This window comes from Aethalodelphis obliquidens, unplaced genomic scaffold, assembly GCF_003676395.1.
Source record: "Aethalodelphis obliquidens isolate GAN/ISIS:26980383/991018 unplaced genomic scaffold, ASM367639v1 scaffold11, whole genome shotgun sequence".
Taxonomy (NCBI): Eukaryota; Metazoa; Chordata; class Mammalia; order Artiodactyla; family Delphinidae; genus Aethalodelphis; species Aethalodelphis obliquidens.
This window is the reverse complement of record NW_020837955.1, coordinates 12,505,447-12,528,723: the sequence shown is the minus strand read 5'-3', so window position 1 is coordinate 12,528,723 and position 23,277 is coordinate 12,505,447. Positions and strand designations below refer to the sequence as shown.

Genomic DNA, 23,277 nt, shown 5'->3' with positions numbered 1-23,277 from the left:
TGTATTTGACTTTCATGTTCGTACCCTCTTGGCACTATGGCAACAAGGCACTTTGGGAAGAGGGGAGAAGGCTTGCTTTATTCAGTAACTACATCACAGTTCGTTGAGGGTTGTGAAGAGGCCTGAGGCCAAAATGCCCCTTCCGATGAGCGTGAGCTCATTTTAAGTTACTTGGGACCCCTAGTCGACACTCTGAAGGTGCTCCAGGGGCCTCAGGAACTGTCAGGAGTGTGGGCTTGGACCCTACATAGATCAGGTAACCACTCTGGCCTACAGACTCTGCAGTGGGCTGATTGCTAGCTGAGCCATCCCAGAGTGGCCCATGGTCACAACAAATGGTGGGGTTTTTCCCTGACCTAGTCTGCCCTCTCCAAAGCAATCATAGACTAGGGTGTGCAGAGAGACCCTGTTTATCTGGGGGAATCCTTGGATCCAGACCTTCGGTTACATACCCTGTAGGGTATTTACACAACTGAGGGAAAGCTAAGGATTCTTTAAATGTAGTCCAGACTCTTCTGGACGGACAGACAGGATGCAAGGCCCACGCATGTGGCTTACTACCTAAAAATAATTTTTTCTCCTGTATACTGTGTTTAATTAGTCACTTTCTATAACCTAATATTATACTCTATAATGTATAATATTTTATATAACATATAATATACATAATAATATAGTATAAGCTTTCCTCAAAATACTGAATGCAACTTTCTTCCCCCCCATGGGGTCCTAAACTTTAGAGTGGGTGTGACACTAGATGGAATAAAGAAGAGAAGGAATTAAACAGAGGTTGTTATCAATATAAACCTTGTGTGTTACATGTACTGTGTGCCCAGCTATAGACCATTTCATGTTAGGCTCACAGGCTCTCTAAGATACTCACAGAAATATACACAGTTGTAGGTACTTGTAGTGGGCAAACTTATCCCAACCATATAGATAAGATTTAGGTTATAGGCAAGCAAATGAAGTCAGAAAAATAGCATCTATCACACAGTAGATGTTCAAGAAATGTTTGAATTGAAAAGGAATTTTTTTCCCTATGAAGCACCCTTAGAAATAGCCCACTGTCGTTGTTAAACCGTCATAGTAGCCAGTATGAACAAGATAAAATAAGATACATGCACTTATTCTATGTAATGAGATTTTTTTTGGGGGGGGGGGGTTGGTTCGCGGGCCTCTCACTGTTGCGGCCTCTCCCGCTGCGGAGCACAGGCTCCGGACGCGCAGGCCCAGCGGCCATGGCTCACGGGCCCAGCCGCTCCGCGGCACGTGGGATCCTCCCAGACCGGGGCACAAACCCGTGTCCCCTGCATCGGCAGGCGGACCCCCAACCACTGCGCCACCAGGGAAGCCCCGTAATGAGATTTTTATTACCCTCATCATGTTATGTGCCTGCAGCTGACCCATTCACTTTATGACGATGGTACTGAGTGTGGCCATAGGCAAATCCCTTGACCTCTGTACAAATCTCAGTTTCCATAACTGAAATGAGTTGTCCGACTAGATCAATCTTTCTCAGAGGGTGCTTGGGGGACCATTTGCATCAGAATGGTCTCAAAAGTAAGACTCAATAAAGCCTCACTTTACTGAGTAAAGTGAGAGAATTTGAGACGAGGAGATGAGAGGTGGTATGGGATGCAGGGGTGGGGAGTGGTGGTGGTTTCCAAGTGGTTTTAAAGTACGGTAAAGCTTGAGGCCCACTGGACAGGAAGATTTCTGAGGTCTAGCGTCTTTTCCAGCTCTCTCTTATTATTGTTGAAACGAAGATACGTCTTCATAGGTGGAGGTCTTAACCTGTTCTTTTATACACAGGGACCGTATTACCAAAAATGATGTCATTGGGACAACATATCTGCACCTCTCTAAAATTGCTGCCTCTGGTGGGGAAGTGGAAGGTGAGTCACACAGCAGAGCAGGAACGAGACAGGGCGGAGAACTTCTGGAGAAGGAATGAACTGGGGTAGCCACCTGGCAATGGACTTGGTTTCTGAGAAGCCAAATGTGATGAGCCTAGTGAACCATTTCAGTGATGTTTTGATGGTGGCCAGCAAAACAATTGATTAGTAATTAATAATTGAGGTAACTCTCAATTATCTGAGTTAAAAAAATTTTTGCTTTCATGCTTCAATCCAAAAACTCTTTCCCAGTACCTGCTTTACAAATTTTTGAGCATCAATACGGAGGGTACCTTTTGTTTTTAAGAGTGGCATTGACACCAGTCCACCCAAATATAAAATAATGTTCCCTTCTTTACTGACTTCCTTGGCAGGAACAAGGTCAAATGGCACTGAACCATGTACTGTCCACTCCGGATAATGTGCATTTTGTTTTTATGCCTTTTATGCTAACAAGCATTGATAACCAATATACCTTTTGTTGTTTTTCATACTGAGAACTAATTGCCTATACTTGGCATTATGGTCTGAAATTGTAATAGGGAATGAAGGAGATAAATTAAGACGGTAAGAAAAAATTTAGTGTTAACACATTAATAATACGAGCAGCTTATTGTCTGTTACCAAAATAAAATTCTTGTAAATACCAGTAGATTAAACACATTGAGTAAAGTGAGAGAATTTGAGACAGAATTTTGTTTTAGGAAACCTAAGGGTCCTCTCATCCTTATGTTGTTTAAGAGAGGACTTTATATGTTTTTAAAAAGATTCTGTAAGCCAAGCAATAGATAGTATGACCAAGAACCTGGAACATCATAGAGATTTGATGAAGAAGATATAGATTTCCTCTCTCAAGAAGAAGGAAAAAAAAAAGGCATTAGAAATTCCAAGAAAAATAAAGAGCTGAACCAAGAAGATAATAGTCCAAATATAAAGTCAGGTGTAGCATTATTTTAAGCAAATGATAGAAGGTGAGAAAGAGATTCCATCTAAACATTCTCTGCTAAGTGGCATAGGGGACCATGCTGCTGGACCTGTACAAAGGAATGGAATTACAACTCTCCTTTTCTCTGCAGAGAACAATACTTAATATAATGTGTTGTTATAATGTGAACACTATTAATTGTTTAAAAAATTTTTTTGTTAAACCTGTAGTCAAGGCTCTAAACAGAACGTGAATGTCATCACCTCTTACAATGTAAAAGTACAGAAGATAGAGCTTAGAAGTGAAAAAAGGAAGGGGAGAGGTAGGGAAGGGTAGGCATGCTATTAGCCTCTTTTTATCAAGTGAGGGATGCAGATATAAAGGTTAGATTAAATCATTGGTTAGATAAAAAATTGGTTGAAGACTAGATTAAATTTATTGGTTAAAGGCAACCAATGGAGTAATTAAAATCATGCTATAACTATATGGGAGGGAGGGTAAAAATTACTTAAATTCATTTAATTTAGCAGAAAGTCATTAAATAATTACCTAAAAATAATTATTCAAGAAATAGTGGAATAAGCATTTTTCTTAGTGACATGGTGGTTAACATCCAGCACAAGTGAAGATGAATAGTTACGAAGAGTGTCAGCCCCTGTCTCTGATGCCTTCTCTCATGCAGGCCCTGCGGACAGTCCGTAACAGGGTCTCAAAATAACAATGGGCAGCCGCCAACCTCCCCACCCTGGAAGAAACAGAGAATGTACCTTAAACTATAAACCTTTGCTCACACAGCCTTAGGCTAAATTAACTTGGATTATCTGGTCTTAGTCCCAACTAAATTAGACACAGGACAAGTAAGTGTTTTATTAAAATCATGAAATGTTGGTAAGTTCCCCAGGCGTCCTTTGATGGTGGGAAGCTACTTCTCTGATGCTTCACTGCCTTGGGGCTGACGAGATTGGGTTATTTCATGCGTGATGGTGCTGCCAGGTGCCACAGAAGTCTTGAGCCATTTTGTTTTTAACCAGTGACATTTGTGTACATTACAAAAGGGTGATGTGATTTGAGTCTGGATTTGGGATTTTTCTGGTGTTGCTAAACCACTTACCTAGCATTGGATTTGATTAACTTTTTCACTGTCTCTTTTATAAAGTCCGTGTTTCTCTTGTTTAACGAACCATATGTTTACTACGTAGATTTCTCATCTTCGGGATCTGGGGCTGCATCATATACAGGTTTATGCTTTGTAATTTTGCTATCTTCTAGATCTTTCTGTTTACTATTATCTTATTAAGAACTTATCAATTGATTGCCTTTAGCTTTTAGCTTTTTTTTTTTTTTTTTTTACGTTTTGCTGTCTTAAAAGTAGTTTTGCTACAGTAACAATTTTTGTATTAGTATTGTATGGTTGTCCTGCAAAGCTAAGTTTAAACAAATGTGCTAACCAGGCTTTGCTACATGCCTGTGTTTTCACCTAGATGCATACCATCCTGGCTTCATTGTAAATAATTGTATAACACTTTTTTGTTATTGTTGTTTACGGTCTTCATCTTCCAACTATTCAGGATCATAACATGTCCTTGGGTTTGCACAGCACTCACCATTCTTTGCAAGTTTGCTCAGTGCTCTCACACTTGACCTTACAACCCTGTCAGGGCAGATGTTGTTACCCTAATAGATGAAGACTTTGTGATTTAGAGACATTTGTATTCTTTCAAATAAACATGATAATCCCCGCCATGCTAACCACCCAAGGTTGTAGTGAGAGGGAAAAGAGATACTGCATGTAAGAAAGTTTGCAAACTGTGCAAAATTAAGGTTTTATCATGTGCCTTTATGTTATTGGCACAATGACTCATTTGTTTTTAAAAATCAATCTCATTATCTTATAATCAGACTTTATGTGAATATTAAGTAGTCCTTAGGTTTGTAACAAACTTGGCAGATTTGGTCACACTTTACTCCTTCATTCATTTGTTTAACCAATCAAAAAATATTTATGTTGTAGTACTCCAAGACAGAACAAGGACTGGGTGCTTAGGGAGTCAGAATAAAACATGCTTGAATCTTACCCCACCTACCAAAGGAACTTATAATGTAGTCACAGAGATGAGCAGCTATTTAAGGGTCAAAAATTAAAATATAAAATGATAATAGAAGTTCAAAATGCAAAGGAGCCTCAGAAAGGTGGAAAAGATTGCAAACTACACGTGTATATAGTTTGCTCAACTGTTTATTAATCGGCATTCTGCTCACCTGCTACTTCACATTTATCTTTCCTCCTTAGTTTTAAGCACAGAGCTGGAAAAGGGCCATAGACGTCATCTGGTCAACTTCTCATCCATAAAGGAATCGTTTTGACCATATCCTGAAAGATAGGCTGAAGTCTTGGCCTTAACATTTCCTCTGTCCCCAGTGCAGTCTGTCCCATTGTTTGACACCACTAATTCATAGAAAGATCTTCCTTACTTTGAGTGAACCAAAGCTGGCTTCCTTGTAGCTCCCAACAGCGGTCCTTCCCCTGCTTTTGGAAGCAAGTCCATCCCTCCTCCATATGGGAGCCACTCAGATGGCTGGTGGCAGCTCCTATTATACATCCCCATCTTCACCTGCAGTCTCCCTTTGACAACGCTATTTGCTTACATTGCCTGCAGTGCCCCTCCTTGGGTTGGGGAGTAGCTCTTGCTAAGACCAGGTAGCAGAAATACGGAGCATATTGGACCCTCATCAGAGACAGAATGTCATGAATGGAGACTTCACATTGCTTATGAATATCATACGGTCATAACCGTAGGCAGACAGTTCATTGTTATATGTAAAAATTTTAAATGTCTTGTATTTTAAAAATCATCTGCCAGATTTATACTAACTACTTGAGACTAAATGATGTTTTTGGAGAATAAAATTAATCTGATATACATCATTTAAATGACTTCCCAAAACAATTATAATCGTTACCCCAGTTGCCAATGACATGTTTACTACAGTGCCAATTATAAACTTGCAAAAAATGTGAAGATCAACTTCTTATTCTTTCATTTGAATAGCATCATCTTTTTGTAAGAATAACATAAGTTTACCTGAACTCCCCCCGAAAATGTTTTTTATTTAATGTTTTATAGCAATAAGATAAGGGAAATATGGCAGTTCTCACAAGTGTTTACAATTTGCACTAATACAACTAACTCACAAAATGGAGGAAAACAGTCTCACCCAGCTAACTAATAACTAATATTTATTTCAACCGATTGAGTGTTAAAAGCCTAAAATACTAATGATGATGTTATCTCTCAGCAAATACAGGAGAAACAGAGGTGGGCTTTGTTCCAACGTTTGGACCTTGTTATCTGAACCTTTATGGAAGCCCCAGAGAGTACACGGGATTCCCAGATCCCTATGATGAGCTAAATACTGGAAAGGTTAGTTCTTCAATTAAGGTTTGTTATTAATGAGCACCAATTAATGCGATTCCTTCTTCTAATGGTTATTAATCAAGTCTCATTTAGGGGACACCCCCCCACCCCCAGAGACCCACCAGATGACTGATCAAGTGTTGAAGGATGGAAGTCTCATGCCCCTCAAGTCCTAGAATGCAAGAATAGGAAAGGATCCTGGAGATCATCTAATGTGGCAATTGCAAATGCATAGCATGGCCATTCCCCCATCCTAGACTTAAGGCAGATGTCGGTAATCAATGTTGGCTCTTTCCAAAAAGCAAATGTGCTACCTCAGAATTCCATTCAATGCCATGTTCTAGGAATTTGCCAAAAGACTGGAGGTGACATGCTTGACATTGCTATCCCTGATCCGATCCAACCTCTTCATTTTATAGACAAGGACATGGAGGCCCAGAGATGGGAAGTGGTCGTTCCACCACATAAGAAGCCCAAGTACTGTCAGTTAGTTAGCTCCCAAAGCCCACGAAAAGAGCGAGGGTAGAGAGAAAGCCCTGGGGGTGGGGGTGGGGGTGGAGGTGGAAGCTTTCACTTCCTCTCCAGAGTGTTCTGTTGCCAACACTGCTTGGTATATTGGGAGGAGTAGCCACAATTAATACACTCAGAGGAAGATTAATACATCTTCCTCTTTTATTTCCTGGCTACTCTGAGACTTGCCCTGGCTGCCAACATGGCAACCTCCCTTTTCTGAGGAAAGGAGCAAAGTTAATGCAGATAAATGCAGAGCTGAAGTTGGGTGAGGGAGACTTCGAGCCCCTTCCACTCCCACCCCAGCATCTGGGAACCCTTTGTGGATCCGAGCATGACTCGAAAGCCCCTGACACCAGCCGTGACTAAGATCCCTTTCGGCCCCGGCTCTCTTTGGGATCCTTCCTGAAGTCGTTGGCTCTTCTTTCAGATACCAAAGACCAGCTGAGAGAGTTGCTGACTGATTCATTTTGGGAAGGAGAAACTTAAAGTTGTAGCTGGATGAGCCCAAATAGAGGGACAGATCTTTTTACTGTTGTTCGTGCCTAGAAGAATAATCCTGTGCTGTTGCCTTTCAGGGGGAAGGAGTAGCCTACAGAGGCAGAATCTTGGTTGAATTAAGCACTTTACTTGAAAAGACACCCCCAGATAAAAAGCTTGAGCCCATTTCAAATGATGACCTGCTGGTTGTTGAGGTAAATGTTGGAGTGTGGACTGTGTGTGGTATGGAAAGGGTGTTACAGAGGGTTGGAGGTGGGATGGTTAGTGCTGGCCTGCCTGAGCCAGCAGGCCTGAAGGGGGCATCCAGGGACTGAAGGGTCGGCTGTGGCAGAGGTGGAGAGACGGGAGTCATAGCAAGTGCCGCTCCACACCCTCTTGGTCTATCTACCACAGCCCTATGGGGGTGATGAGACTTGCTTTATCTTTGAGATGTTACTACCCTACTGAAAACCAGCAAGAGCAGTGATACCCCCAAATTGAATGGCCTGTTTGCTAACTGGGCTTGGGTGTGTCGTGGGGAGGAGGCCACAAGAGCCGTTCCAAATGATATAGCAGCCACCACTAGTCACTTCCATTTTCAGAAGTAATTGCCTTATCTCAGGCTTCCCAGCATGTGAGGACGTGTTTATATTAATGCCCACGTTACAGCAGCTCTGAGACGCCACTCCTCCTCGAAGACAGGAAGTCTTCCGAGTTCACCTTACCAAGTATTTCTTGTTCTTTATTTATTTTTTTAAATTTTTATTGAAGTATGGTTGATTTACAATGTCATGCTAGTTTTCAGGTGTACAGCACAGTTATTCAGTTATATATATATACATACACATACATATATATATATATTCTTTTTCAGATTCTTTTCCCTTATAGGTTATTACAAAATATTGAGTATAGTTCCCTGTGCTATACAGTGGGTCCTTGTTTCTTTTTCTTTTTTTAAAATCAGCTCTTTCCCCACTATGGAGACAACTTATGCATAACATCCATGATTCTTATGGCAAAGAGCCACAGATGTAGTGTTTTCCTAGTAAATTCAAATGTCAGTGTAATTAATGCAAGGCAATAAATACAAGAAAAAGAATATTCTTATCATGAAACAGTTAAGTGCTTAATTTTCTCCCTTGTCAGTTAATTGACATCTGCAGTAGATTCGTTAGCGTGTGTGTTGTGTGTGATGGACAGCCCGATATTAAATTAACCTCGTCTCTGCTGCTCACTGAATTGTTTCTGGCACATCCTATACCATTATTATGACTGTTGTTTTTTCTTTTTGATAAATCATGCTAGTTTATTTTACTTTTGAACTTTAAAAAAATTGACATGTGACATATAACATTGTGTAAATTTAAGGTGTACAGTGTGTTGATCTGGTGCATTTATATATTGCAGTATGAATACCACCCTACTGTTAGCTAACACTTCTGTCATGTCACAGAACTATCACGTTGCGTGGTGAGAACTTTTAAGATCTAGTCTCTTAGCAACTTTAAAGTATTGATATATAATACAGTATTATGGACTGTGACCACAGTGATGTGCATTAGATTTCCAGAACTTACTCATCTTCTAACTGCAAGTCTGTACCCTTTGACCAGCATCTCCTCAATTCCCCCAACCCCTAGTAATGACCATTCTACTTTCTGCTTCTATGAATTCAGCTTTTTTAGATTCCACATATATGTGATATAACACAGTATTTATCTTTCTCAGTCTGACTTATCTCACTTAGCATAATGCCCTCCAGGTCCATCCGTGTTGTCGGGCAAATAGAGGATTTCCTTCTTTCTTGTGGCTGAATAATACTCCCTTATTTTATATATAGACACATACATACCACCTCTTCTCCAGCTATTTCTAAGAATCCTGGGTTGGTCCTTACATGTTCCAGAAATCTGAATTGTTTGCCAGCTAACTGATGCCCCCCTGCCTATGGCCTCTCCTTGCAGGTTCCCCCACCCCATCCTACCCCTCTCCCCTGCCCAAAAGGCTTCCTCAGGCTGCTGCCCTCCCCTTACTTACCCTGCATTCCAAGAAGGGTTCATGTTGTGGGATCATGCAGTGTAAATGAATATTGGTTTGTTTTTTACTTGTTAAAGAGACACTGAGTCAAAAGCAACAGGTTCGTCCAGTCAGCAGGGTCCTGGCCTGAGTCTATCCACTCCACAGCACCATCACCTCTGAAGTCCAGGAATCATAACAGATCTTAAGGACAAGTTAAGAAAAAGGGAAAAGAGGAGCAGGTAGGGGGAGAGGTGGAGCAGCTTACGTACTATTTACTGCCAGGATCATGCCAGAGAACAGCTAGAAACCACCCAAAGGCCTCCATGGAAACGCATGGGTCATTCTGGCCTTGAGTAGTTACCGATGGCTCTTGAAGATTCAGTTGGAATTGCGGTTAGGCAGAAATATGGTTTCTCAGCAATCACATTGCCTCCTTGTTCCATCACCAGAACACAATTTAAGTCCACGACCCTTCTCTTTGCTCTAAACATTAATAATAGAGTGGAGAAGGGGAAGGGAAAGGAAGAAGCCCAGCAAAGTGTAAAGGAACAGCTCTTTAACTACTAGAATGCAAAACCAAATTAGTTTTCTTTACTCCAAATAATTAAACACATACAGGTAAAGAAGCTTATGTCATAAAGTTAATTAAAATAAAAGCAAAATACAGAAACAAAGAACCAATGATATTTACTGCCCACGGTATATGTCAACAATATGAAAGAATAGCTTTTTAAAACTGAAATACAAAACTGAATTAGTTTTCTTTGCTCCAAATAATTAAACCCAGAATGGTTTGTGTCACAAATGTAATAAAAACAGAAATGAATTATATAAACCAAAACCCCAACAAAGTTAAAAGGCAGGAAAGGAGCTGAGATGCCGAGGGTAAACCCACAGTTCAAGCAACCAGGAGTCCAGGAAGAGAGTGAGATGAGCAGATCTGTGCAGCTGCTGAGAGGATTTCGTGAGAGTGGCCAGTCTAGAAGGTGATCATGACCCTTGCCCAACTTAAAAAGATCCCGTGACCCGGTCATATGCAAGTAATGAAACTTTCTGGTAAAGTTGAATAGGCTTCGACAAAAGGGCAACTTGGTCCTTGTGAAATAATAGAATATATATTTCTGTCTCTGGTTCCTGGCACAGAGCTCCTAAAACCCCTGTAATTTCCTAAGTGATAAGAGCACTTGTGAGCATCTTTTGTTCTAATATTTGGTCTTCGACCCTGGTTCCTGACACAGAGCTCCTAAGCCCCTTAGCTTTCCTGGATGATAAGAAAGTCTTTTGTTCTAATGAGGTGACTTGGTGGACTCCGGGATGGGAGCAGGTCACCAAGCCATGGTTAGAAGCTGGAACTTTCAGCCCAACCCCGCATTGTTCTTCAGAGAGGGGCTGGAAATTGGGTTAATGGTTGATCATGCCTACATGATAAAAGCCTCATAGAATCCCCAGGGTATGGGTTTCAGGGAGCTTCCGGGTTGGTGAACTCATGGAAGTACTGGGAGAGTGGTGTGTGTGGAGAGATCGTGGAAGCTCTGCGCCTCTTCCCACAAACCTTGCCCTATGCGTCTCTTCCATCTGGATGTTCATCTGCATCCTTTATCATATCCTTTTATATTAACCCATAAACAGTAAGTAAACTGTTTTCCTGAGTTTTATGAGCTGCTCTAGCAAATTAATCTAACCTGAAGAGGGGATTGTGGGAACCTCCAATTTATGGCTAATGGGTCAAAAGGGCAGGTGAAGTGGGTAGGGCAGTTTTGTGGGACTGAGCCCTTAACCTGTGGGATCTGATATTATCTCCAGGTGGACAGTGTCAACATTGAGTTAAATTGTAGGATACCTAGCTGGTGTGGCGGAATTGCTCAGTGTGGGAATATCCTCCCCACATCTGGCGTCAGAAGTATTGACAGTGTGATCGTAGTGTGAGAGTAAAGGAGACACACAGGAGGAAGAGTGAGTTTTTCCTACTCAGTTGCCAAAGAGCCCAAAGCTCCCCCATGTCCCTAGAGCAGAAGTCAACCTGGTGCTCCAGATGAGCTTGGTTAAGAGACCCCGTGAGAGATACAGCAGGGTTCAGCCTGGGTGCTTTGCTAAGGAATCAGGCAGGTAGAAGAAGATCAGCTGTTGCAACCCCAGGCTTAGAGCTCCCATTGGTCTGGCCCACGTTAAGTGTCAATAAATACTGCTTGAAACAACACATTGAGATTCATCCATCAGCTCCTTTAGACCAAAGGTGGCAAGTTGGGCAGTTTTCCTTGGCACAGTTTCCTTGTCATTGACCCTTAATGTCCCTGCCTCCTGGGCCCACGGCCACTTTTATAAGCTGTTACTTGCTACCTCTTATCAGTATTCTGCTTGACAAAACTCACCCCCTTCCCCAAATTTATCGATACTTCTGAAACTCTCCCTTATACCACCTACACCTACACCTTGCACTGGTCACTGAGGATCAGAAAGAGAGCCCCAAGGCCCTGCAAAGTTAAAGAAACATCCATCAGTGGATGGGTTGAATTATAGTTCAGTAGACTATAATTTATATTCTTCAACTTTCCCTGTTGTAGGCGGTTTTGCCCCAAGGCTACTAAGTTGGGGGTGGGGGGTGGGAGCTGAGGCTGCAGAGTGCTCTAAACAGTGTTGCTAAGTTACTTCTCGCCACCTCTTTGTGCTTGAGGGCACAGGGGAAGTAGGAAAGGGCTGGGGAAGGGCAGAATTCTCAGCTTCACTGTTACGCCAGGCTCATGGGGCTCTGGGGCAGGTGAGCAGATGGTAGGGGCGCCCCGTGGATTTTGACCTACAAAGTGGTCCAGGGAGCTGCTCCATCTCGAGTGGCTTGCCCACAGTGTGAGCCCACTCTGTTAGGAGTTGTGCTGGCCAGAAACACCACTTATTATCTTAGAGCTCAGACCCTCCAGGGTGAGGGTCCTGTCAGGGCTTCTGCGGGTGACTGTGAGTTCTGTGTGGGGAAATCCAGGGAGATCTAATGGAACCCTGGCCGTGTGGAGGTGTGCAGGGCAGAGCCAGCCCGGCCAGAGGCAGTATCCCCGCCTTTCTGCAGCACCTCTTGACGTGCCTTCGTTCTTTTCGGCAGTAACAGGCAGCTCTGGCTTAAATACTGTTTGTATTTTCTGGGCCCTGACTTAGGCCCCAAATTACGTTTCATATTTTTGCTCCTTCCCTTCTCTGATATCCTAGATGGTTTACAAAGAAGTTACGCTGTATATGGAAGGTCTGATTAATACAAATAACTTCCTACTTTGTAATTTTCATGCAGTAATTTAAACCAAACCTCAAATTTGCACAGCATTTCTGAACCATGGATAGTTCAGGGGGCTTAGTTGTGGGTAGTTAAGGGGACTCCTGACAAGTGACAAAAGTCCCTCAAGCCCCTCTCTACCAAAGTGACAGCAGACTAAGGTAGGGAAGTTTTTCAAATTGAAATGCCCAGGCAGAATCTCCGGAAGATGGGGCCCAGATATAAATATAAATATATATAAATATAAATATATATATATATATATATATATATATAAAAGCTCTTTGGGTGATCCAATTTGCAGCTAAGGTTGCAAATCAGTATTTTAGAAAGTCTTTCAAAAAAAGATTGACACTCAGGTGTTTGTAATGAAATCCTATGGGAGGTTTCAATTGTACTATGTCAAAAATTTCTTTAACTAAAATGGAGATTTTGTAATAGTGGGATATCCCAAGGTATTTTTTTTTATTGAAGTATAGTTGATTTACAGTGTTGTGTTAATTTTTGCTGTACAGCAAAGTGATTCAGTTATGTATATATATATTCATTTTAATATTCTTTTCCATTATGGTTTATCATAGGATACTGAATATAGTTCTCTGTGCTATACAGTAGGACATATATTTATGTCATTTATCCATTCCATATATAATAGTTTATATCTGCTAAACCCAATCTCCCACTCCTTCATCTCCCAACCCCCTACCCCTTGGCAACCACGTCTGTTCTCTATGTCCATGAGTCTGTTTCTGTTTCGTAGATAGGTTCATTTGTGTCATATTTTACATTCCGCATATAAGTGATATCATATCGTATTTGTCTTTCTTTTTCTGACTTACTTCACTTAGTATGATAATCTCTAGTTGCATCCATGTTGTTGCAAATGGCATTATTTTGGGGTCTTTTTATGGTTGAGTAGTATTCCTTTGTATATATGTACCACATCTTCTTTATCCATTCATCTGTTGATGGACATTTAGGTTGTTTCCATGTTTTGGCTATTGTGATTAGTGCTGCTATGAACATAGGGGAGCATGTATCTTTTTGGATTAGAGTTTTTTCTGGGTATATGCCCAGGAGTGGGATTGCTGGATCATATGGCAATTCTATTTTTAGTTTTCTGAGGAACCTCTATACTGTTTTCCATAGTGCCTCTACCAACTTACTTTCTTACCAACAGTGTAGGAGGGTTCCCTTTTCTCCACATCCTCTCCAGCATTTATTATTTGTAGCGTTTTTAATGATGGCCATTCTGACCAGTGTGAGGTGGTACTTCATTGTAGTTTTGATTTGCATTTCTCTGATAATTAGCAAATTTGAGCATCTTTTCATGTGCCTATTGGCCATTTGTATTTCTTCTTTGGAAATGTCTATTTGGGTCTTCTGCCCATTTTTCGATTGGGTTGTTTGCTTTTTTGTTGAGTTGTATGAGCTGTTTGTATATTTTGTAAATTAGGCCCTTGTCAATTGCATCATTTACAGATATTTTTCTCCCATTCTATAGGTTGTCTTTTCTTTTTTCTTTCTTTCTTTTTTTTTATGGTTTCCTTTGGTGTGCAAAAGCTTGTAAAGCTTCGATTAGGTCCCATTTGTTTATTTTCATTTTTATTTCTGTTGCCTTGGGAGACTGACCTAAGAAAACATTGGTATGATTTATGTCAGAGAATGTTTTGTCTAGGATCTGCTCTTTTTCTTTTGCCCATGCTGTGTGGCTTGCAGGATCTTAGTTCCCTGACCAGGGATCAAACCCATGCCCCTTGCAATGGAAGCGTGGAGTACTAACCGCTGGGATTCCAGGGAATTCCCTAGGATCTCTTCTAGGAGTTTTATGGTGTCATGTCTTATATTTAAGTCTTTAAACTATTTTGAGTTTATTTTTGTGTATGGTGAGAGGGTGTGTTCTAACTTCATCGATTTACATGCGGCCGTCCAACTTTCCCAACACCACTTGATGAAGAGACCTCTTCCCATTGTATATTCTTGCCTCCTGTGTCAAAGATTAATTGACCAAAGGTATGTGAGTTTATTTCTGGGCTCTCTATTCTGTTCCATTGATCCATGTCTGTTTTTGTGCCAATACCATGCTGTTTTGATTACTGTAGCTTTGTAGTATTGTCTGAAGTCTGGGAGGGTTATGCCTCCTGCTTTGTTCTTTTTCTTCAGGATTGCTTTGGCAATTCTGAGTCTTCTATGGTTCCATATAAATTTTATGATTATTCTAGTTCTGTGAAAAGTGTCCTGGATAATTTGATAGGGATTGCATTAAATCTGTAGGTTGCTTTGCATAGTATGGACATTTTAACAATATTAATTCTTCCAACCCAACAGCATGGGATATCTTTCCATTTCTTTGAATCATCTTCAATTTCCTTTATTAATGTTGGGTTTTTTTAAATAAATTATTTTTTATTTATTTTTGGCTGTGTTGGGTGTTCGTTGATGCATGCGGGCTTTCTCTAGTTGCAACAAGCAGGGGCTACTCTTCGTTGCGGTGCACGGGCTTCTCATTGCGGTGGCTTCTCTTGTTGTGGAGCACAGGCTCTAGAAGTGTGGGCTTCAGTAGTTGTGGCATGTGGGCTCAGTAGCTGTGGCTCACAGGCTCTAGAGTGCAGGCTCAGCAGTTGTGGCACACGGGCTTAATTGTTCCACGGCATGTGAGATCTTCCTGGACCCGGGCTTGAACCCATGTCCCCTGAGTTGGCAGGTGGATTCTTAACCACTGCACCACCAGGGAAGTCCCTATTAATGTTTAATAGTTCTCAGCATATGAGTCTTTCATCTCCTTGGTCAGGTTTATTCTTAAGCATTTTATTTTGGGGGGGTGCGATTTTGAAAAGTATTGTTTTTTACATTCCCTTTCTGAGATGTCATTCTCAGTGTAAAAAAATGCAACTGATTTCTGTATGTTAATCTTATATCCTGCTACCTTGCTGAATTTGTTTGTCAGTTCTGGTAGTTTTTGTGTGGAGTCCTTAGGGTTGTCTATATATAGAATAATGTCATCTGCATATAATAACAATTTTACCTCTTCCCTTCCAATTTGGATACCTTTTATTTCTTTTTCTTATCTGATTGTTATGGCTAGGACTTCAAATACTATGTTGAATAGAAGAGGTGAGAGTGGGCATCCTTGTCTTGTTCCAGATTTTAGTGGGAAGGCTTTCAGCATTTCACTGTTGAGTATTATATTGGCTGTGGGTTTGTCATAAATAGCTTTTATTATGGTGAGATATGTTCCCTCTATACCCACTTTGGCAAGAGTTTTTTTTATCGTGAATGGATGCTGAATTTTGTCAAATGCTTTTTCTGCATCTATTGAGATGATCATGTGGTTTTTGTCTTTTCTTTTGTTTATGTGGTATATCACATTGATTGATTTGCATATGTTGAACCATCCATGTGAACTTGGGATGAATCCCACTTGGTTGTGGTGTTTGATCTTTTTTATGTGTTGTTGGATTTGGTTTGCTAATACATTGTTGAGAATTTTTGCATCTATATGCATCAAAGATATTGGCCTGTAATTTTCTTTTTTGGTGGTATCTTTGTCTGGTTTTGGTGTCAGGGTGTTGTTGGCTTCATAGAATGTCTTTGGCTTCATAGAATGTCTTTGGGGGTATCCTCTCCTCTTCAGTTTTTTGGAAGAGTTTGAGAAGGATTGGTATAAGTTCTTCTTTGTATGTTTGGTAGAATTCACCTGTGAAGCCCTCTTGGACTTCACAGGGACTTCACACTTTGTAGGGAGTTATTTTTAAATTACAGATTCTATTTCACCTCTAGTGATCTGTTCAAATTATCTATTTCTTCTTGATACAGTTTTGGTGGGCTGTATGTTTCTAGAAACTTGTCCATTTCTTCTGGGTTGTTGAATTTGTTGGCATATAATTGTTCATAGTATTCCCTTATGGTTTTTTGTATTTCTGCAGTATTGGTTGTTATGTCTCCTTTTCCATTTCTTATTTTATTTGAGTTCTCTCTCTTTTCTTCTTGGTGAGCCTGGCCAGAGGTGTGTCAATCTTGTTTACCCTTTCAAAGAATCAGCTCTTGGTTTTATTGATTTTTTTCTATTGTTATTTTAATCTCTGTTTTAGGGATCTTAGGCTAGGGAGTGCAGAGTGATGGCACTGACTGCCTGTGCAGGTCTCTCTCCATTCTAGCTGCTGCAAACCAGTTGCTGCATTCCCCTCTGAGGCTCCAAAGCTCCTCCTCTGTCCCAGCTGATCTCTTCACTGGTGAGGGGACTTCCCAGGGTGCAGGAACATTGCCTCTTTCACAGCTCCCTGCCAAGGGTGCAGGTCCCATCCCAATTCCTTTCTCACTTTCATTTTTTTTCTTTTTTTTGTTTGTCCTACCTGGTTACATGGAGATTTTCTTGCCCTTTCAGAGGTCTAAGGTCTTCTGCCAGCATTCAGTAGATATTCTGTTAAAATTGTTCCATATGTAGATGTATTTCTGATGCATTTGTGGGAGGCAGTGAGCTTCATGTCCTACTCCTCCACCATCTTGATGTCTCTCCCCAAGGTTCTTTGAGACAGGGGTCCCCAACCCCTGGGCCACGGACCAGTACCGGGCCGTACAGCAGGAGGTGAGCGGCAGGTGAGCAAAGCTTCATCTGCCGCTCCCCATTGCTCACATTACCACCTGAACCATCTGTGTCCCCCTCCCGCCCCGTCCGTGGAAAAATTGTCTTCCACAAAACCGGTCCCTGGTACCAAAAAGGTTGGGGACCGCTGCTTTAAGACAGCAAACTGCAGTCACTGTCAGATGTTCTTAAAATGGTCCTCAGGAAGTTTAAAATAGAACTACCATATGATCCAGCAATTCACTGCTGGGTATATACCCAAAAGAATTTAAAGCAGGGACTCAAGTGGATATCTGTACAGTCATGATCATAGCAGCAGCATTCACAATAGCCAAAATGTGGAAGCAACCATGAATCCACTGATTTTTTGAATGGATGAACAAAAATGTAGTGTATACACACTGTTAATTAAACAAGGAGACCATTAGATAGTGGTGGCTCTAAAGTCTTGGCAGCCTACGTAAGCAACCAAAACCTAGGCCTGGCAATATCTCAAGATTAAGAAATCAAAAGCAAAGGACAACAAATCACAAATAGCCAAGTGAACTTTCCCAAATAATGCCACCACTTACGCTGTAGCCAGTCAAGTAATCTCCTTGTCTTCCTTCTGGCTGTACTCTATAAAAAGAGCACTTCCACTTACGTGTAGAATCTAAAGAACAAAACAAGTGAACAAACATAACAAAACAGAAACAGACTCACAGATACAGAGAACAAACTGGTGGTTGCCAGAGGGGAGGGGTGTGGGGGGAAATGGGTGAAAAGGTGAAGGAGATTAAGAGCTACAAATTTCCAGTTATAAAATAAAAGTCACAGGGATGTAATGGACAGCATAGGGAATATAGTCAATAATATTGTAATCACTTTATGGTAATTAGATCATTTTGTAAGGTATAAAAATATCAAATCACTAGGTTGTACACTGGAAACTAATAAAATATTGTAAGTTAATTATACGTCAATAAAAAAATATAAAACTACAAAATAAATTTTAAAAAGAAAGGAACAATGTTTGATCTCTATTTCAGAAAAATAAGTGTACCTAATTTCATTTATTTTTAAATCTGACAGTAAAAGTCTTTTTTTTCAATTGAAATATAGTTCATTTACAGTGTTGTGTTAGTTTCTGGTGAACAGCAAAGTGATTCAGTTATACATATACATATCTTATTCTTTTCCATTATGGTTTATTATATGATATTGAATATAGTTCCCTGTGCTATACAGTAGGACCTTGTTGTTTATCTATTTTGTATATAGTAGTTTGTATATGCTTATCTCAAACTCCTAACTTATCCCCCCTCCCCTTTCCCCTTTGGTAACCATAAGTTTGTTTTCTATGTCTGTGAGTCTGTTTCTGCTTTGTAAATAAGTTCATTTGTATCATATTTTAGATGCCACATATAAGTGTTATCATATGATATTTGTCTTTCTCTTTTTGACTTGCTTCACTTAGTATGCTAATCTCTAGTTGCATCCATGTTGCTGCAAATGGCGTTATTTCATTCTTTTTTATGGCTGAGTAGTAGTATTTTATGGCTATGGTGTATATATGTACCACATCTTTATCCATTCATCCGTTGATGGACACTTAGGTTGCTCATGTCTTGGCTGTTGTAAACGGTGCTGCTGTGAACATTGGTGTGCGTGTATCGTTTTGAATTAGAGTTTTCTCCGGATATATGACAGAGTGGGATTGCTGGATCATATGGCAACTCTTTTTTTTAGTTTTTTGAGGAATCTCCATACTGTTTTCCATAATGGGCGTACCAATTTACATCCCCTCCAACAGTGTAGGAGGGTTCCCTTTTCTCTGTACCCTCTTTGGCATTTACTATTTGTAGAGTTTTTAATGATAGCCATTTTGACCAGTGTGAGGTGATATGTCATGGTAGTTTTGATTTGCATTTCTCTAATAATTAGCAGTTTGAGCATCTTTTCATGTGCCTATTGGCCATCTGTACGTCTTCTTTGGAGAAATGTCTATTTAGGTCTTCTGCCCATTTTTTGATTGGGTTGTTCGCTTTTTTTTGTTATCGAGTTGTATGAACTGTTTGTATAGTTTGGAAATTAAGCCCTTGTCAGTTGCATTACTTGCAGATATTTTCTCCCAGTCTATAGGTTGTCTTTTTGTTTTGTTTATGGTTTCCTTTGCTGTAAGCTTGTAAGTTTAATTAGGTCTCATTTGTTTATTTTTGCTTTTATTTCTATTGCCTTGGGAGACTGACCTAAGAAAATGTTGTATGTCAGAGGATGTTTTGCATATGTTCTTTTCTAGAAGTGTTATGGTGTCATTTCTTATATTTAAGTCCTTAAGCCATTTTGAGTTTATTTTTGTGTATGATGTGAGGATGTGTTCTAACTTCATTGATTTACATATGGCTGTCCAGCTTTCCCAACACCACTTGCTGAAGAGACTCTGACAGTAAAAGTCATTTTTTTCCTTAATAAATTTATTTATTTTTGACTGCGTTGGGTCTTCGTTGCTGCGCGTGGGCTCTTCGCTAGTTGTGGCAAGCAGGGGCTCCTCTTCGTTGCAGTGCACGGGCTTCTCTTTGTGGTGGCTTCTCTTGTTGCGGAGCACGGGCTCTAGGCGCATGAGCTTCAGTAGTTGTGGCGCGTGGGCTCGGTAGTTGTGGCTCACAGGCTCTAGAGTGCAGGCTCAGTAGTTGTGGCACTCAGGCTTAGTTGCTCCACGGCATATGGGATCTTCTCTGACCAGGGCTCGAACCCGTGTACCCTACACTGGCAGGCGGGTTCTTAACCACTGCACCACCAGGGGAGTCCTAAAAGTCTTAATTGTTTCTGATTAGAAAATTAATACTTAAAACAATTCAAACTGCTAGAAATGTATAAGTTAGACAGTAAAGTTAGCCATAATCTCTCTACCTTCCCCAACATAACTACTGTTAACAATTTGATTTATATTCTTCCAGACTTTCTTTGTGCCTATGCCAGTATTAAAATATATATTTAATGGGTTCAGTTACAAATATACCTTTTTTCCATGTTTGTACATATGAATCCACCTAAGCCTTTTTATGAACTTTCATTCCGTTTTATGGATGTAACATAATTTGCTTAACCAGTGGCCTGTTGTTAAACATTTGTATTGTTTTCATTTTTTTCTCTATTTCAATCAACTCTGCAATGAACATCCTGGTACTTCTGTCATTGCCCACTTGTTTGAGTACAGGGGGAACTGCTAGATCCAAGAACATTCTCCACTGGCATTTAACTCAACACTAATTATTACGGTTAGAATTACAACTGCTAGAATTCCACATGTAAACAAGAGCAAAAGGAGTTTCTCTGAGCCTTATGTCTGCTCATACTTTGTAGAAATATCAGCGAAGGCGGAAGTACAGCCTGTCTGCTGTGTTCCATTCGGCCACCATGTTGCAAGACGTTGGCGAGGCCATTCAGTTTGAAGTCAGCATTGGGAACTATGGCAACAAGTTTGACACGACCTGTAAGCCTTTGGCGTCAAGCACTCAATACAGCCGTGCCGTGTTTGACGGTAAGACTGACACTGGCCGTTCTCTCCTGTACACATTTACAATGGGTACACCACAGGACGAGAAGCATGCAGTGTATTCTCCCTCTGGCAGCCATTATCCCCAGCATATGCTTAGTGGAAAGGGAAAGGCTGAATGGGGAGGAGAGGTGGCTGGAGTTCAGGCACCTTCAAGAATGGTCAGACCCTAGAAGCTGCAGACCCTTGGCTGTACTCCAGTGCCCCCTCCCATGCCCAACTTTAACACTTGCTGTGTTTGTAAAGTCACAAGAGGGCAACTAGCTGAACACTGAGCCTCCCCCCAAGCAGCTTCTGCCCTGCCAGGCCCCAAATCACTTAGATTGAGTAGTTGAAGTGGATGGAAAATCAAGCTTCTGGTCTTGACTCAGTTACTTTCCAGCACTATGACCTTAGCCATATGACTTCATTCTAACCCTCAGTTTCTTCATCTTCTCCAGAGTTGCCATGAGGATTAAATAGCTGTATTTTAACAAAGATAAATGAGAAACAGTCCCTGCTTTTAAGGAGCTTACATTGTAGTGTATAAAATAAATCATAATAGAAGGCAGAGTATGAGAGTGCCCTTATAAAGATATCGACAGATTGTTGGAGAGTATAGAGAAGAGAGAGAGAAATTCTGATCAAATGCCCCAACGGTTGTCACCATAGTTTTTACCTAATTTTTGTACAAGTAGTGTTAAAATATAAAATGTGCTAGAAAATGTTGGCTAATAATTCTTAATTACTGTAAGGCTCTTAGTAATATCAAATTCCATGTATCTAGCTAAGGCTTTTAAAAAACTAGAAAATTCTTTTTTCTTGTCCCACTTCCAACAAAAATATTTATTTAGAATAACAGTTTTCAGGGACAACACGTATAGTCTAATCTCCTATGCTCTATTTTTTTCTGCTGTGTTATGTAATTATCAGTGATGCTCAGACACATGGTCCTGAATTACCAAAAGATCCTGAGATCATTGTACTAGGTTCACTAGGGTCTTGTAGAGATTTTCAAAGCAGGCTAAATGAATAAGAACTTTCTATTTATTCCTCAGTTGCTTAATTAAATAAAATGAAAGAACCAGACCACCTCAAACCACACCCCAGGCCTATGATTACCCAAGCAGTCCAGTTTGCACATCTTTTCAGTAAACGTGTTGTTGATTTAAGTGTCCAGTGTTCACTGACCCTCAATGTTCTACACCAGGGAACTACTATTATTACTTGCCTTGGGCCCACACAAAGCCAGTTGTCACACTGACTTCATACTGGGAGGATATTAGTCATCGCCTGGATGCAGTGAACATGCTACTAGTCATGGCAGAACGGCTGGTGAGTTTATCTTTTCTGCATTTCCTTTTCATCGAACAGAGTGAATTATGTGTTACTTAGAATGCAGGTTAGGCCACTGTACCACAAGACCTCAATAATGGTAAGCAAGATGAACGCTATTTCTTTAGTAACAGTTGAGGTAGGTAATCCAAGGCTGGTATGGAAGTTCAGTGGTGTTAGGGACCCAGGCTTTTTCCCCCTTGTTGCTCTGCTATCGCTAAGGAGTTGTCATAGTCTGCATGGGAGAGGCAGCTCACCACTACCCCGACCCTTCAGCCTGAAGGAAGGGGAAAAGAGGGGGAGAAGATGACACAGGCCTTTTCCTTCAAGGGAAACACTCAGAAGTCACAGGCTTGATTTCTGTTCATTGTCCACTGGCCAGAATCCAGTCATACAACCGCCTCTTACTACAAGGGAGTTGGGAAATACAGTCTTATGCCTGGGCAGGCATATGTCCAGGTGCAAGTTGTCTCACTGTGGAAAAGAGAGGATGGATGTTGAAGTAGGGGGACAACTCACAGTTTCTGCCACAATTTGTATGTGAAGTATGGTGTGGAGAGTGGTTCATTACAGTAGAAACATGCAACCCTTAGAGCTTTGCTATCAGAGCAGTGAGAATCTCTACTGTGGGAAGAAGTGGACTCAGTGGACTTCCTTGCTTGGAGGTTGGGGGGGTTCCCTCTGGTGGGAACTTGCATAGATGTGATATCTTTGATTATCCTTCTAGTTGACATTGATGAGAAGAAGGACGTGGTTGGGATATTTCTAATTAAGTCAAAGATACTAAGTTATTTCTATCAGGTACTGATAAAATCCATCTGGTATTAGTGTTTTGATTTCCACATTACATGAATATTAATTTTTCTGAGATCCAACCTGTCAGGGTTGGACCATGACATTTGGGGTTCCTGGAATATACTTGTTCTAAGACCCCATGGCAAAATCTGAAAATATTGTTTTATGTTTTAAAGACAATATTGAAGGAGAGTTATACATTTAACTTAAGCACAATTGTTTACCTAACAGAGCTACAATTGATATGCATTGTGGTTGTGGTATTAATTTCCAATCTCCATCTCAAGGGACTTGGTAGAGAATTGGTCACACCTCTATTCTAATTATGTTTTGGGTATTCAGCATTTTTCATCTTTGTTCTTCTCATCAGCTCTCTTCATTGACCAAGCTGTCCTAATGCCATACTAATCTGGATAGGACAGTGGATTTCCATGATCGGACTTTTGGGGATCATGGAGGGCTCTCCCTCAGCCTCTCTGTTGGCAGATGCTCAAAGTGATGCAATAATCTGTCCTGAGCTTATCTTGTACTTTCTGTACCCCAACCC

General features: G+C 40.8%; 1 protein-coding gene across 5 annotated transcripts in view; it reads left to right on the top strand.

The window, feature by feature from the left end:
- MYOF (myoferlin) overlaps nucleotides 1-23,277 on the top strand; it is a 156,480-nt gene that overhangs the window by 67,475 nt on the left and 65,728 nt on the right. For 3 of the 5 annotated variants that reach the window (XM_027112070.1, XM_027112067.1, XM_027112069.1), the window contains exons 16-21: nucleotides 1,816-1,898; nucleotides 4,023-4,061; nucleotides 6,121-6,245; nucleotides 7,328-7,444; nucleotides 20,429-20,606; nucleotides 21,811-21,935. In XM_027112070.1, coding sequence (XP_026967871.1) covers nucleotides 1,816-1,898; nucleotides 4,023-4,061; nucleotides 6,121-6,245; nucleotides 7,328-7,444; nucleotides 20,429-20,606; nucleotides 21,811-21,935 — 667 coding nt within the window. The remainder of the gene's footprint in view (nucleotides 1-1,815; nucleotides 1,899-4,022; nucleotides 4,062-6,120; nucleotides 6,246-7,327; nucleotides 7,445-20,428; nucleotides 20,607-21,810; nucleotides 21,936-23,277) is intronic. The other 2 variants (XM_027112071.1, XM_027112068.1) reach the window with 1 other exon arrangement.